We start from the raw sequence: 16862 nt of genomic DNA, 5'->3' as shown, positions 1-16862 counted from the left end.
TTGAATCCATCAGAGGTCTTGACCTGCTTCAGACATTTGATTCGGGTAACTATAAAACTAAACCAAGCCAAATTAACTTCAGTAGAAAAGTGTCTGGAGGAAATCCAGCTCTCATGAAATAAAGAATACTGTATGCTTTGCCTCCGATTTTACTCAACAAGTAAAATTGGTTTTACTGGGTCAGTAAACTGAGGTGGTAACAGATATCTGTTACTGTTTAGTTTTCCTGTGATCTGGGGCAATACAGAAGTAACAGCAAAGGATATTGCAATATCTAAAACACTGTTACCGTTAAGGATTAAATGGAATGCTGGCATTTATCTATTGTTATTGCTTGTGTTTTTAGTGCCGTGTGTGAACAAAAACCAGAACTCCTGTTTTCCACTCGGAAGGTTAATCTGAATTTGACAAACTTACATAGACGTCCAAGATCTCATCTGTCGGACCGTCTGCTAAAAAGGACTCCCCTGCAGTGCTTGAGATTTCATTTGGGCGTTTATATGTGAATGTAGTGCCTCCTCCTTCATATCTCCCAGGTCGATCAATTGCCCAGTTTCCATTGATGATGGACCGTCCTGATCGACTCCGCAATGCTGTCAGGGAGGAGAAAAAAACACATACACACAAATGCTGATCACAAGAAATCACCTTTACATACTAGCTCTCAGACTGTTAAAAGTGTACACAAACAAATTCATGTAACTGGATTATGCTGTTGTATGTTCCCTGACTTCATGGAATCAGGCAATATTGCTGGAACAAAAAATATTACAGATAATATCAATACTTGTGCAAAAAAAAAAAAACAGCCTAAAAAACCTGACTCGTATTTGAACATGTGAATTTTATTCTGCAGGAAGAGAAAAATACAAAGCTACAATAGAAAACTCATTTTTCATGGAATATCATGTTGTGATTTTGTTTCAGCCAGCCAGACGGGTACATTGAATACACATGGATAACGGGGAAGTGGTTTCCTGAACTTCCTCCACTTCCACGTGAATCTTTATTTAGTGGTTTGGACACAGTAAAGCACTGAAGTGGATACAGATTATCACAACAACTACACTATGTAGAACTACCACCACCCCTACAATTTATGAACCAGAAAATACCTTGGTTCGCCAAATATTCCAATTATTCTTAATGCAGCCTTTGGCAAATCTTTAATTTTCCTTTACAGAATACACATTTTGCCAAACATCTGCAAAATTCTGTTCTATAGAAGTGCTTGGGGTGACAAGTATCTGCAAACACCATTGTTCCCTATCCATAAGAGAGGATAATACTACTAATTCATTTTTTCTGCCTAGTCTATTTAGATTGTAAGCTCTTTGGGGCAGGACCTACCTCTTATGTATGCCCAACACCTAGTACAATCATTTGATTGCTATGACTTGTGCCTAAAGGCCCAAACAAAACTGGAGTCTCATTGTGCTAGGCATGGTACATATACATAGAAAAGAGACAATCTCTACCCCAAAGAGTCCACCCTGAGTCTACTATAGTTTAAGTGTAGAATGAGGTTATCTACCATTTAGGGAGATATATAAAATAGAACAATAAGATCCTATTGCATCCTTGAGTGAAAAAATTGAACTACCTTTATACCTTACTGGGTTCTAAAGTAACTGTATAAACCCAAGACAGGGACCTGCGCATCACAGTACACAGCTCAATGACAACCTCTGCTCAATGCAAAGCTGCAAGAATTCATAGACCTTCCTCTGAAGCATTTGGTTTTGGCCACTGTTGCAGACAGGGTACTGGACTTGATGGACCCTGGTCTGATCTAGTATAGCATTAGATCAACGGCCACACTGGAGCAATACATTTACTCCCAGACTAGGGAAGCCCTGAGCAGAACACCAAGGAGCCAGAGCGGGTAGGGCACTTTCCGCAGCTGGTTCTCACAAGGTTAAACAGCAAGGACCAAATTCTGGATCTCTCTCTTTTCCCATGACAGTGATTGTTGCTGACTCGTTTGGCTTTGGGGAAATAGAACAAGTATAAACTTGTTGGTGAAACCTACTTCTAGGAGAAGTCTCCATGCTGGGAACATATAAGAAATTATTGTTTTAACTGAATTATGTAAAGAGTACTCATGTACTATGGTTATATATAGTGAATTAATAATAATAGTCACTTATTTATTATTAAGAAACAATGGTAACCTTGACCTACCAGTTTTCAAATCTAAATCAAATGGAAGTTGCGGTATGTTAGTGACATCAGGTCAGTTTCACATGGTCTGCATCATACATTGACACATACAGAAGATGAGAGGCAAAACTAACTTTTATCTGTATTGCTTCTCATATCAAAAAGAGGTCTCTTTCCTAGATGGGGTTGGAATTATGGGCAGAATAAAATGAATAAATCCATATTGTTGGTTCTCAGTATTCAGTGTTATCAAATGGGAGAGTATAAGTATTCTGAACACCACAAACAAGTGGGTATTCCAGTTGGACAGGACTTAGTACCCTTTCAGTAACAAACAGACACAGTGCCCATACCAGAGATGCTATTGGCTCAGGAAATTGGCAAACACATTCACCAAATACATTTAAACAATTGATATGTGAGGAATTCATGAGCGATCGGCACAAGGATATTCTTCAAGCAGAGTACACACCATTCATTGTGCTTTATTTAAGATCATGTAAGAAAACATTTTAATGGAAACAAATCTGTTTACCTTTAAAAAGAAATTAATAGCTACTGTGACAAAGCTCTGTCCTTGCCTCTGTGGGTCCAGCGTTTCCTGGTGGATTTCGCTAGCCTCAGAGGCCCACTGTGACCCTCCATGTAACCCTTCTCTCTCTGGAGAAAAGGGTCACCGTCTACTGAGCCATTTTCATCATAAGCCAGCGAGGGAGGTGAGGAGAAGTTATCCTTCCTTGCACAGTCTCTGTTGTCTCCCAGTCTCAGTGATTAATCAGGGGGAAAAGGGCGGGGGGGGAGGGAAGCCTCCGGGCTCCAGCCCAGGGACCCTAATAGTATCAGCTATTGTAGCTGACCTTTTAGAAACATGACATGTACAATTCTCTGGGCTATTTCCCCCCCACAGCAGCCCTCACTTCCTCAAGCTCCACTTCACCCTTACCTCAGGGCCTCCTTCCTTGTGCCTGATATGGTGTGTACTACTCAGTTTCTCCAACAGCGCAACTTCCTCCCACAGCTCCTGACATGCACACCCACCTGACTAACTGGGAGGCTTTTAACTAGTTTCAGCCAGCCCCTGATTGGCTTCTGGTGTCCCAATCAACCTAGCATTCTCCCTGCCTTCTGGAAAGTTCTTAATTGGCCCCAGGTGTCTTAATTGACCTGGAGCAGCTGCCATTTCACTTATCCCGGTACCAGAGATTTGTTTAGCCTGGAGCTAATATATCTATCTCCCACTGCTTTTCTATATCCATCTGGCCTTGCCCCGTCACACTACACAATACAGGTTTCAAACTATATGAACTGCAATGTGGGTGTTAGATATCAGCCTACTAGGTTTCTTCCACTGTAAACAGTGAATTTTATATATTTGTTTAATAAAATATAACTTTATGACAATGTGATATAGCGAATATAAAAACATTGATAGAAGTGTCTAGCTAAGGCCAGATTATACCTACATGCGAGAGAAGGCGTAAAGAAACCTCCACTTTTGCAGGCCATGTAACGGTCAACCATCATTGTAATCCCTGCTCTCAACGGAAGATAAAGACTGCTCTGTTACTATTCTTTTAGACAACTTATCCTCCACAAGGGGCTGGGATTGGCAAGTACTCCGCTGTCATGCACAGAACCCAATGTTTACTTTAAGTTTACAAAGACTAATAAGCTGCACCCCAGAAAAGGTTGTGGTATTAGGCATGCTCCCCCCTGCATCTGAGAACTCCTGGAGGCATTCTTTCTCCTGGTTCTCCCCCTGGGGTGGCGTAGCTCTTTACTGCTCCCAACACAGCACTATGCTCAAGGGCACAAGCAATAACTTAGAATATGTGTTATCCAGTAAAAACATCCCTCACTGTTTATGGCCCAGATCCCACTCACATTGAGGTCCTCAGCCCAACTAGTAACAATGATGGTGCAGGATCAGGCCCCACAATAGTATATTATTTTTTATTGTAATTTTATCATTTTATTGTAATGTAAGCTACATATTTCCTCTTGAGAAGTATTTTAAGTCCATTTGTTTCCTGGATCTCTTATTTTCTGACACACCTGTTATTAAATAAAGAATTTCTGTACCTACGGATGTTGGCTGAACCAAATAATATATTTCACATAATTTTTTTTTTAGTTTAGCCATACAAGTATATTCTCTTTCCTCACATATTTCTGGGAGGCAAAGTTCAGGTTCACAAACTATTAAATATGGATTATTACAAAATACTGACAAAAAGAAAATGACTATAAGCAACATGCTATTTACAGCTGTTACATTTTAATTCAAACACCTGAAGTACACGGCTGCTTTGCAAACTGTATTGATCCTGGGGTTGCATCATTTTTAATATGCAACACTTCTAATAAAGGTTTAACTTTATGATCTGAATATTTTTCCTATACAGTTACTTTAAAAAAAATAATCTGCGCATCAAGAGCTCGGAAATGAAAAAAGTGCTGGCAAAGATTAAATTATTGTTAATAATAAAGCTGTAGAAAGATGGCTGTCTGGAAACCAACCAAATGTGCCTCCTACTGTGTTTTGATCACCTTGCATCTATCACCTCTACTGCCCTCCATCTAGAAATGTTATGGTGCTAATATTTTTAGCCAAAGTATGAAAGAGTATAAAGAGCATTAGCAGATTCCTCAGTAAGGCACAGTCTACTGATGATTTCATGTGACCTATTTGTCAGCTTCTTAAATACCACTGCATAGTTTATAATACGCTTCAATAACACTTTCCATCGATTGTACCGTCTCAGACTTCAAATTCTCATCAACACTTTTGTTTGGGCTAGGAATCAATGGGGAAAAGCTCAATGTGATATAAAATAGAAACTGAACTTCAGGTATCTTAAAAAACATTCATTTTTCCAAGTTCAGCTTTGAAAACTTCTTTTAATGACAATGTTTCAGAGCTCTTGTCCTGATGCTTGCAGATTCTATTCTGCTTCTCCTGCCTCTGATGCAGAGAAGAATAGGAAACAATTTAAAATAAATAATGTAGCACTAAAGAGTAAAGTTCTGTAAACAACATGTTCATGCCCATTGATTTCCATGATTTTTTTTAAAGACACGGGTTGTCTTCTGGCTTCTGTGCCTTTAGGGCTTACCCAGTTCACATTTTCAGGCTTCTCTCCACAACCATAAGGGGTAGAAACTTACTTAAAAAAAATCACAGCTAAGAATCCCAAATAGTCAATGGCCTCCAGGAGCTGGTGCTTTAAACCACCAACTTCACAAACAAAAATTGCAAAAGTTGACAAGACTGAAAATACAGTAAAATAGAACTATAAAAAGAGTATTGGCAAGAGAATGCCCTTTTATTTCCCTGGTCTCAGTCACATGACATACTTTGAAACAGACACAGACAAAAGATATAAGCTGTAATTGCTGCAAGCCTGTTCCCCAGAGCTGGTGAAGTATCAACTTCTCTGTGCTGGTTTACCTATGTTTATTAAACTGTTTAAGCTGAGTAATCTAATGTTAATCAATAATCAAAACTAAACCCTAACACCACGTTCTCTATGTCTAGAGTATCATGAAGAATACACATGCCGAGTTATTACATAATGTCAGCAAACTGTGTAACATACAGGTGATACAAAACATTATGGTATAACAATCATTGAACAGGAAAAGCACATTGAAACAGAAGATATTAATGCACTTGCCAGTATAGAGGGAATATATTAAACAATGGATCACAAGAACAATATCGTGGGATAGCATCACATGCTATCAGACAGACACACATCAAATCAGAAGAGAAAAAATGCTTTGCTGTGCATTTTGAAGAGGAATAAATCTTTAGAATAAGCATATGAAATCTTGTAAATCCTATTGAAATGTCAATAGTAAAGATGCCAAATGGTTTTCAAGGGAGACATAATTCCATGCATTGGATTATCCACAGAGGGACACTTATTGTGAAGTTTAGGGACAAAACATACTTGTGTAGTTTGGAGATGGAGTGGGTGGATAGCAGAGGACTCGTATAGCATGTGTAGGCTTGGCAGGATTAGATTTTTACTGGTAAATGTCAATAAAATCTATTCCACTGTACACACACAGCCTGATGAAAAAATATTTCCATTGATAGTAATCAAAACATACAGATAGCAAAGTAGGAAAAATGCTGCTTAAGAATTTAAGAGTTTGATTTTGACATATGAAGTTAACAGTCAACAGTTATAAAGCTTTAACTTTTTGAATCTCACCATCTACTGTCATTAAATGGTGAGTCTTATAAATCCTGCCTGGTAATGTAACTCTGGCTAATTCTTTCTTTTTTTTAATTAAAATTCTTGATATGTTTTATTCTGTAGGGAAAAAGAGGTAAGGTTAATTACTTGTTAACTTATTACGTTAAAAAAATCCATGTGCTGCAAGACATGGCAGATGTTCTGGGCAGTTTGCCATATCTAAGGACAGAAAGGGCTCTAAAATTCATACCTATGAAAAAAATTAGCTATCCACACATTAGCTCCTGCAGTCTTCATATAATTCTAACTCCCACTGAAATCACTGGGAGTTTTGACTGAGACCTCTCTCTATATATTTATGTAAAGAGGAACAGTATCAGATTGGCATGGCAAAGGTTTTGATTGTGCAGGTGCTCAGGGTAAGCATGGAGGTAGGACTCATTTGCCAACTCTTACAAAAAAATTGTGATAATCAAAACAATAAAAGCAATTTAAAAATGCAGTTATAACCTTGCACTTCTTGGCTTCATGATGCAGCCATGGCATCTGGGCATCCCTGTATAGTTGCACAAATGTAATACATCTATAGCAGTGGCTTTCAACCCTCGGCCCAATCAGCATTCAACTGCGGCCCATGTCACATCCTCAGGGCCATAATGGTAGTATTGCGACTCACAATGGTAAATAGGTTGAGAACCACTGATCTAAAGGGTTTGATTTGCAAGAGTGCTGAGCAGCTATAGCTTTAATTGTGGACAATTTCTCCCCCAGGTCAGATTGGCTGAGACCCTGAGGGTTTTTTTGCCTTCCTCTGCAGCATGGGTCATGGGTCATTTGCAGGTTTATACTAGTGTAAATGGTGAATTCTTTGTATCTTGAAGTCTTTAAACCCTGAATTGATGACTTCAGTAACTCAGCCAGAGGTCAGCGGTCTATTTGAGGACTGGGTGAGGATCTGTGGCCTGCAATGTGCCAGAGGTCGGTCTAGAAGATCACGATGGTCCCCTCTGACCTTATGAGGAAGGGAACAGCATAACCAGAGTGTGCTTTGGAGTTCAGAGAACCCTGATGATTTCCAGATCCATAGAGTGATTTGGGATTCTTTTCCGATACGACCTTATAAAACCTTTTTTTTCCTAACTAGTTTACATTCGAAAACTTAACAGGTGAAAAAAATTGTATACTGGCTGGTTATCTACCATAAACCATTCATCCATCCCTATAGTATGTAGGCTCTGTATTACTAAAAAGAGTCATACAAAAATATTCTTCTCATAAACCTCTCAAAATCTGGCAGTAACATTGATAGAGTAATGTAGCTTATCAATTTCATATTATAAGGGCCTTAGTCCTACTTAATTGCTTCAAAACCACAAAAAATCTTCACCAGATGGACACAATTTGATTACCCTTATATTAAAATGGATATAAAGTATGAGAATAACTCAAACATTTTGTTTGGTCCTGCCCCAAAGAGAGAGCTTGTAGGGAAAGAACACAGGACGACACAGGAAAACAAACAAACAACAGTGCCATCTTCACTGTGATTTCTTAAGAGGGATACTCCAGCTTGACTAGGACCTTCACTGACTCCCTGTTGCTTGCTGACTAACCGTATAAAATCATAAAATGAAGGAATACTTCCTTTCTTTGGGGAGTAGACTGGGGGACTTATATTTGACAGGAGTTGGAAATACAGGGTGAAACCCCAGCCACATTGAAGTGAATGGCAAACATCCCACTGACTTCAATGTGGTCATGATTTCACTCAAGAAATGCAACATTTATCACAGGAAAGATGCACCATAGGCTAAATTCATGGGTGGATAGCACATGGTGCAACAGCAAAAGGAGGAGCCAGGACATGCATGCATAAGGGACTTGTTAGACTGAAAAGGTCATGGCTTCAAGAAAAGAGAACCTAGTTAGAGCAAGACCATCTGGGGAACAGTTAGAGCTGGTGTCAGAGCTTATTAAGATGAAGGGAAGCAAATTTAAAGTCAAGTCTGCCAGGGAGAACCAAGAGCTGCATAGCACTCTTTCGTGGTGGCAGACAGCAAGCAAACTTGGCATGACCCAGTCAGTTACCACATCACTAAAAAAAAAGAGCGGGTATTTTTAATGGGCAGCAAGTGCTGCTGATTGATATAGCACCATGTATTAAATTAAAAATGTGTTATCAATATAGAACATAGCAGTGGTGAATTTTTGTGATAGCACTAAATGAGCACACAGCACATTTTCAGAATATTTACCATTAATCACACAGACCTGATCCTATTAGGTCTGCCATTGGCACACAGACTCACATTGTACTACACTGTTCTATGCTGACACACACACAATCAGAATCATTCGGCAACAAATTGCAGGATCAGGTCTGTGTGATTAATGGTAAATATTCTGAAAATGTGCTGTGTGCTCATTTAGTGCTATCACAAAAATTCACCACTGCTACATTAAATAACATGGCAAGGTGGGTACTGTCTAAAAACAACATGTGACACAGTACTTAGCAGCTAAGAGAGGGGGAAAAACCAACATTTCAGGTGGATAAAGTGGCAAGCAGCCAAATGTTAAGTGCCTCAAGTATCTAAAAAGCCTTTTCAATTTAATAAAGTGAGTGTATAAGTGGAGGTATCACAAATGGATTGTCATGAAATAACTCTTTTGTGTTAGAAATGTGGTTGTTACTAGAACCAATTGTTCAATGGTATAGTTAGAGAAATGGGTGATTTCTTATGAAATACACAATTCCTCTTATGACTTGAATTCATTATTATTAGCCCTGGAAAATAAAATATTCAGGGATAAAACCTGCTCCTATTGAGGTCAATGGCAAACCTCCCACTGAATTAGATGGGAATACCTTCCTACACTAACACAAGAGTTAATCAAAAAATGGAGAGTCTTCTAATCAGTAAGGATCAACTTATCCTTAAGAACCTGATCCTATACAGCACTGGTTCCAATGGTAGTGGAGTGCTAGCAACTCTCATGAGATGTTTAGCCGCTCACAGGATTGGGCCCTAAATCAGGATTCTGCTACGTATGTTGAATTTGAACACAACATCCCTTCAGGTCCTAGGCTTCATCTCCTCCTGTGCATTAGCACTATGAGGTCCCAGTCCATGACTAGGGCTCCTAGTCTGCAGGCTTTGATGGCGGAGCCTCCTTAACACAGTTTTCCAAAGACAAAGACCATAGGGTAATATAAATAAAAAAAATAAGAACAAAAAGGGGGGTGTATTTTCAAAGGCAAAAATGGGAATTAAGTCCCCAACTATTAGGCTTTGAAAATCCTAGCCTGACACAACCTGTTGCTGAATTTTCAAAACTTTTTAGCATTTTCAAAGCTATTATTATTTATATTATAGTAGGGTCCAAAGCACTCAGATTAGGATCAGAGCTCTGTTTTGCTAGGTACTACAAACCTCCTGCCCCAAAGAACTTGCCCTCTAATATATGTATAAACTTTAAAAAAAACAAAACAAAACACATGTACACTTCTGCACTTCCTGGTTTCAGCCAGGAGCAGAAGCTGACACACCAAACAAACCCCAAACACCTTTAAATGTGGTGTTTACAGGTAGGCTAAAACAGAGGGTGAACCTGATCTTGTGAGATTTCCAGCCAATGTTCCAAAGCCTAGAGACCAGATCCCTTCTATATGCATCCAAAACTTCAGAAACCTTTTCAGACTTGAATCACTGAACCTTCTCAAATTTCAGCTCAGTCCTCCCACATATTTCCCCAAACAGCATCCTATAGTTCACCTCCTGAGAGATCTTCATGATCTTCCTGTCTATTGAGAACTTAACAATATGCCCTTTAAAAATCTTACAAAGAATCTCTCTCCTAGACATCAAGATTCTCCCATGACTTGGCCTCCTGCATGTTTCCTAGCCACATTGCTTCTTGTTTTCCAGGAAAAGATTGTTTATAACAATCATGACATTAACTTGTAAATTCCATTTCTAGGTCTACAGTTTCATTATTAACACGGGTGATCATAAATTAATATTTCTGAAAGATGCAGTAGGCAATAAAGGTTCTATAAACATAGCACAAATAGAAATAAATATTTATGGTTTATAAAACAACAATCGTATGAACATCAGTGGGACTATTTCTTTTCATGGAAAGATTAACCATTTATTTGTTTTTCTTTTTTAATTAAAATACTACATAGTGAAGCATAGTACCACAGATATGTGCAGATTGGGAATAATTTTGTAAACCATAAAATAATTAAGTATCAGAAAAATACATTATTTCTAGTTTACTATTCTGTATACTGGTGATTCTATGGTGGAAAGTGAACTACGAACCTTGAATCATAACAATAAAATTGCAATGTGAGAATTAACCAAAAAATGTTAAGGAGTCCTTGTGGCACCTTAGAGACTAACCAGTTTATTTGAGCATAAGCTTTTGTGAGCTACAGCTCACTTCATCAGATGCATACTGTGGAAAATGTAGAAGATCTTTTTATATACACACAAAGTATGAAAAAATACCTCCTCCCACCCCACTCTCCTGCTGGTAATAGCTTATCTAAAGGGATCACTCTCCTTACAATGTGTATGATAATCAAGTTGGGCCAGAAGTCAGTGGGAGTCTTTTCATTATCTTCAATGGGCTTTGGATCAGGCCTTATGTTTGTTTGTTTTCAAATGTTGCTATTTCAAGAAACAAGTTGATCAACACTCTATTCTGAGTGGGGGGTTTGGGGGTTTCCCAAGTGGAAAGAATAAATTTGTGTGTTCCTGGCTCGCTGGAGAACTGCATTTTCCCCTGAAGGTGCCCTGCAAACACCTGTCTCTGGCTTATGTTATCTCATTAAAAAGAGTTTCAAATGTTCCTTATTTCACTTTCACCAGTGAGGTACTTCAGTTAATTGTATACAGGAGATTAATAGTTTGAAAGTGGTTTTTTTTTTAATCTCTTACACAAATTAAAGAAAAAAGAAAGACATCAACATGTACCACAAGAAAACTACCATGACAAGTATTCAGTAGGTTCTTTCATTTTGTGAAAAATGCAGGAGAGGTGAAACAACAAAATGTGGACATAAAATGAATGCATTGCTAAATCAGGTTCCCTTCATTATCCGAACGTCAGCTCTTGATGGTTCTGCTATCTCTTTGTCAGAAAGTAATAAAATGAATACATCTTTTGTTGGTAAGTGAATTTAGTGTTGATGAAAGATGCTGGATTAACAGTTGTTGAGATAGTAGCAGCAAAGCATATATGATCTATGTAGTGCATGGGGTCACGAAAACACAATCATCTCACCACCAACTACTGTATAATTAATAGGAATGCTGGTCAGACAAAGCAGTCCAGGGGAGCTGGATGGTGCCCCATCATTCTTACTTTGAACAGAGACTGGTAAAGCCCAGGGTAACTTTCCCTGGAATCTGAATTCCTCTGTTCTCCGAGAGAACAAATGCACCAAAAGCAGAAGCCAGCACTTCATACATTACTCCAGTAACATGCCTCACCCCTGCTGCAGAGGGACTACCTCTCAAGGTGGGAGGACAATTTGATCCCTATGTTTGTTTCTTCCTTAGCCTTTCCACTGAGAGTGATAACTAAAAAGCCAGTTAATGTCATTTCAAATGCTCTTTATAATGTCTGGACAGCTACTCACTAAGAACTGGACTGGCATGACCACCTCATTTCATTTATGCAATTTTACGGCAGCAGATTCTACTACTGATTTTGGGTAACGACCAATTTGAGGTGGATATTAGAACCAGTGACACAGAATTGAAAGTCACTACATTCCAGGATGACTCTATGAAACTCCTAAGCTAGACACCCCCTTAAATGAAAGGGGCTATGTTTTGACGAAATCGCTTTCTCATAAAGGATATTGCTTTATCTTCTTTCGCCAATGAGTAATGATGCAGGCAATTAGAAAAAAAATATCCTAACAGTTGCTCATTATGCTGTATACAATATTATTTAACCATTAAGAAGAGCTAAGTAAAACATTTGGTACATTTTTAAATTGCATGCTTCAACTTACAGGGTTCTAATAACTTCTGAATTCATTTCAATTAAGCTTTTTATTAGATAAGGAATTAAAATGCAATACATGGGCAATTTATTGGGCACTTCTTCAAGCAGGAATGTTTTCTAATTAGATGATCAAGAGCAATAATTTTGCATTTTCTTGTGCAGTGAATCTACTAAACTCTGCAAAAAGTTAAAAGTGAATGGAAATTGCTGTGTTCTTAACTGATGGTGACAGACGTTTATAGAAGCCGATTTCCTTCTTTCTTTCGTTATCATCAGGCCTGTCTTTTCCCACTACAGTATATCATTTTGTCTCTATCTTTACAGGACACCATGTGTCCTTTTTGAAGTACGTGTTTTTATTCAAAATGTTCATCAATAAAGCTGTCACCAAAAAGGCAGGAAAGTAGGCACCAGGTCAGTATAGGATCGCAAAGTGATAAATCAAAGAGACCTCTGCTTCTCATTAGGAAGAATAAGACAGAGAGTGAGTGGCATGAAATGCTTTCCCTCCAGTTTGCCCAGAGAATCTGCTTTAGCAGGTTCAACCCTTCCCTGGTAAAGCAATCCGGAAGGGACTATACATGGGATTTATGTCCTTCCATTTGGGGTATATTTTACGGGTGTTTCAGAGCAAGGGCACATATATATCATGGACTGATACAGTTCCCAATGAATAAGGTACAGGGTTTTTTTAACAATATGTGACCAACAATGTTTGCACCAATTTGAAAGACAGAAACTTTAATATTCAGAGTCACTTTGAATGGGACTTCACCACTACTCAAAAAATTAATTGCATTGGTAGCTAGACAATTATGCTAAAGAAAATTAATCTTAAATCCAGAATCCATATTATAGAGTAGTCAAGTAAGAGGCAACAATTTCTATGAATCATTCTGAACTTGCCAGACTTCTCTACAAGTAAAATTGATGGTTTAAATCAATAGACTGCTAATTTTACAAATGTCTCCTCTACTGTCTTGAATAATCCAACATGAAATGTTCCATTTTATCAAATTAAAATGAAGGCATTTCTTCTTTTTTCTTTAAATCCTGTCTTGTTTATGTTCTGGATTTTGTACTACTTGTTGGCTACCTTTTTACAGATTCATTTTTGATAATGTTAGACTCATGACTTTGTTGCTGTTAAAAACGGATGATGAATTTTACTGATTTTCCTTATAGGATATTAATGGTAAAGAAGACCACTGCTTAACACAGACTGTTCCCATCACTTATTATAATTTTTCATACAGTATTATTCAGTCAACGTCTTTAGTTCAATACTTTGTATTGTAGACTTGAAAAAACAATTACCTACCTGTAAATGTTGTTCTTTGAAATGTGATGCAGACTTGTATTCTATATGGGTGTGCATTCTCCACACACCAGAGCCGGAGAACTTCATCTAGCAGTACCCATAAGGGCAGTGCTCATGCCTAGTGGCTGTAGCCCCTCCCCATGCTGTATAAGGGCAGCACCATCCTGGCCCCCTCAGTTCCTTCACATTGTCAGAGGTGCAGACTCCAATGCAGTGGGGACAGAGGGCAGGTCATGGACTACACATCTGCATCACATCTCAAAGAGCAAGTTATAGGTAGTAACCATTTCTCTTCCTCATCTAACCATGCAGCATCCATGCTGTGATATGCAGGAAGCAGAGTGCTGGGTCTAAATGTGACCCTGATGCTGAGTCAGGAGACTGGGGTGAAGAGGAAGGGATATGGGAGGTCTGACTGATACTTTGAAGAGGTTGGAAAATCAACATTGTCGCAACCACACTGGAGCAATGAGAATGAGCTTGGTATGGTCCAACTGCAGTTTAAGAATGAACTGCAGGATTATCAGAATTGGAGGAAAGGCACACAGGAGTGCTGATTCCCAGCTGAGGTGAAAAGTGTTGGTCAAGGAGCCTGGACTGAGATCCCCTCGAGAGCAGAACAGACAGCATTTCTGGCTTTCTCTCGTGGCAAACAAGTCAATTTTTGGGATGCCCAAAACTACAAAGATGGACCACAGGACGCTGGCTTCAGAGACCAATCGTAATTGAAAAAGAAAGTCCTGCTGAGGTGATCCACCAAGTGATTGTGGACCACAGGCAAGTGAATGGCCCTGGGGGAAATGTTTTCCCTAATGCAAAACTGTCTGAATTTGACTGCCTTCTGACAAAGCATGTTGGAGTGTGATTCCCCCTGCCTATACAGATAATACATCATGGTGGGTATTGCTGGTGGGTATGAGAACCACTGTGATCTTAAAAGGTGTGACAAGCCTTGTAGATAACACAAAACTCCAGGACATGAACATGTAGAGAAGTTTCCTGTTCCAACCACAGGCCTTGAGCCTTCAGTGAATTGAGGCAAAGTTCTCTGGTTCTGGTGCACCAGGCATCTACATAGAGTACAGAGAATCATAGGACTGGAAGGGACCTCAAGAGGTCATCTAGTCGAGTCCCCTGCACTCATGGCAGGACTAAGTATTATGTAAACCATTCCTGACAGGTATTTGTTTAACCTGCTCTTAAAAATCTCCAATGATGGCGATTCCACAACCTCCCTGGGCAGTTTATTTCAGTGCTTAACCACCCTGATAGTTAGGAAGTTTTTCCTAATGTCCAACCTAAACCTCCTTTCCTGCAATTTAAGCCCATTGCTTCTTGTCCTACCCTCAGAGGTTAAGAAGAACAATTATTCTCCCCCTCCTTGTAAGAACCTTTTATGTACTTGAAAACTGTTATGTCCCCTCTCAGTCTTCTCTTCTCCAGACTAAACAAACCCAATTTTTTTAATCTTCTCTCATAGGTCATGTTTTATAGACCTTTAATAATTTTTGTTGCTCTTCTCTGACCTTTCTACAATTTGTCCACATCTTTCCTGAAATGTGGCGCCCAGAACTGGACACAGTACTCCAGTTGAGGTCTAATCAGTGCAGAGTGGAGCAGAAGAATTCCTTCTCGTGTCTTGCTTACAACATTCCTGCTAATACATCCCAGAATGATGTATTTAGCATGGCTGCATTTACTTTAAGAAAAAATATTGTTTGTGTGTAACAGTCAGAAATGGTGACATTAAAAATAATATTTAAAAAATATAGGTCGGGATTACCCCCTTCCACGGAAATACTTGCAGCATGAGGCTGGCCAAGGGTTTGGGAGTGCGGGAGTGGAATCTTGATTCCTCCTTCTGTGCTGCTTCTGTCCTCCTTCCCCTTCTGGCTGCCATTGCCCAGCTCTCCTGCAGCTGCTCAATAACAGGGGGATGCTGAGTGAGTACAAGTAGCTCAGGGCTGTATTATCTCCAGCCAGATTTTCATGGGGAAGCCTGGGGATTCCATAGGAGATGGTGTTACACAATATGTCCTTTCTCAACCTTCCTGTATCGCAGTTCTGTTCCCCAAACACTGCAGAGCCTCAACTCCCCAGTGGAGGGGATTTTCTGGGGCCCCAGAAAGTGGGGACAGTCCCCAAATGGTGCATGCACATGGAGGACACCTCGCCTGCACAGAGGGAATACACCAGGCCACATTTTCCATACCTGTATCAGTAATACCAGGTTAGAGTGCTAAAAGTGCAAGAGACTTGAAAAGTTAATTTACTTTTCACTGTTTACCCTGTTTGCTTACTTTTTGCAATTCACTCTGCAGAGGTGATGAAAACAGATTAGTCAATTTTATTTTGGTTTCTAAACAGTTTCATTTTCTGAATCTTATGCATTCAGCAAATGCTAAATGCTTTGGATGCAGTCCCTTCAGAGCAAATATTTATAAAGCATAAACTGTCATAAAAACATATCTATTAATACTAGTTTTGTAATACCTCCTCCTTCACTTCCACCCCCTCCATTTAACCTGAATTTTGGCCCTAAACTGCTTTGCAATGACTGTTTAAATTTCTGAGATCCTCTAAGAACACGGAAGTTTTCTGTGCATCTTAAACATCTTTTTTGTGTGACTGTATAACAAAAAGGCTAAAACATAATTCCTAATAGGCTGGTTACTACTAAAAAAATGTTATGCTTTATTTATCAGCAAATTCTGGAAATGAATGATCAGTCTAGTCTTGATTCTGTTTCAGAACCAAATTACGTGCAGAGATGTTTCAGTGATTGCAACATTGTGTTCACAGAAGAGACAAATTATAATCAACTGTTCCAACCATTCACTGTTGAGAAGAGACATACAGTCTTGTAATTTTTTATTTCAGATTCATAAAATGCCATTTCTAAGCAATAAACAAGTTCAAACTACCCTGCTAACAGAGATCTAAAATCCTATGAGAAAAAAACACAAATGTTATTGTTACTGACAATTCCTTTTATAACTGTCTGCAGATTCAGTAGGTATAGTTTAGCAATTAATAGACATCACAGTGCATTTCAAGCCTATATTTTGCATTTGTCCTTGTCATGGTTCCTCCCCCACTCTGAACGCTAGGGTACAGATGTGGGGACCTGCATGAAAACC

The 16862-nt window shown here is 39.0% G+C and overlaps 1 protein-coding gene across 2 annotated transcripts in view; it reads right to left on the bottom strand.

Annotated features, from left to right (window-relative positions):
• Window positions 1-16862, bottom strand: part of THSD4 (thrombospondin type 1 domain containing 4) — a 589516-nt gene that overhangs the window by 70549 nt on the left and 502105 nt on the right. For both annotated transcript variants that reach the window (XM_077828709.1, XM_077828710.1), the window contains one exon: window positions 418-593. In XM_077828709.1, the coding sequence (XP_077684835.1) occupies window positions 418-593 (176 nt within the window). The remainder of the gene's footprint in view (window positions 1-417; window positions 594-16862) is intronic.

This window comes from Eretmochelys imbricata, chromosome 10 (assembly GCF_965152235.1).
Source record: "Eretmochelys imbricata isolate rEreImb1 chromosome 10, rEreImb1.hap1, whole genome shotgun sequence".
NCBI classification, from domain to species: Eukaryota; Metazoa; Chordata; order Testudines; family Cheloniidae; genus Eretmochelys; species Eretmochelys imbricata.
Note: the sequence above shows the minus strand (reverse complement) of the source record. Positions and strands in the feature narration are given on the sequence as shown.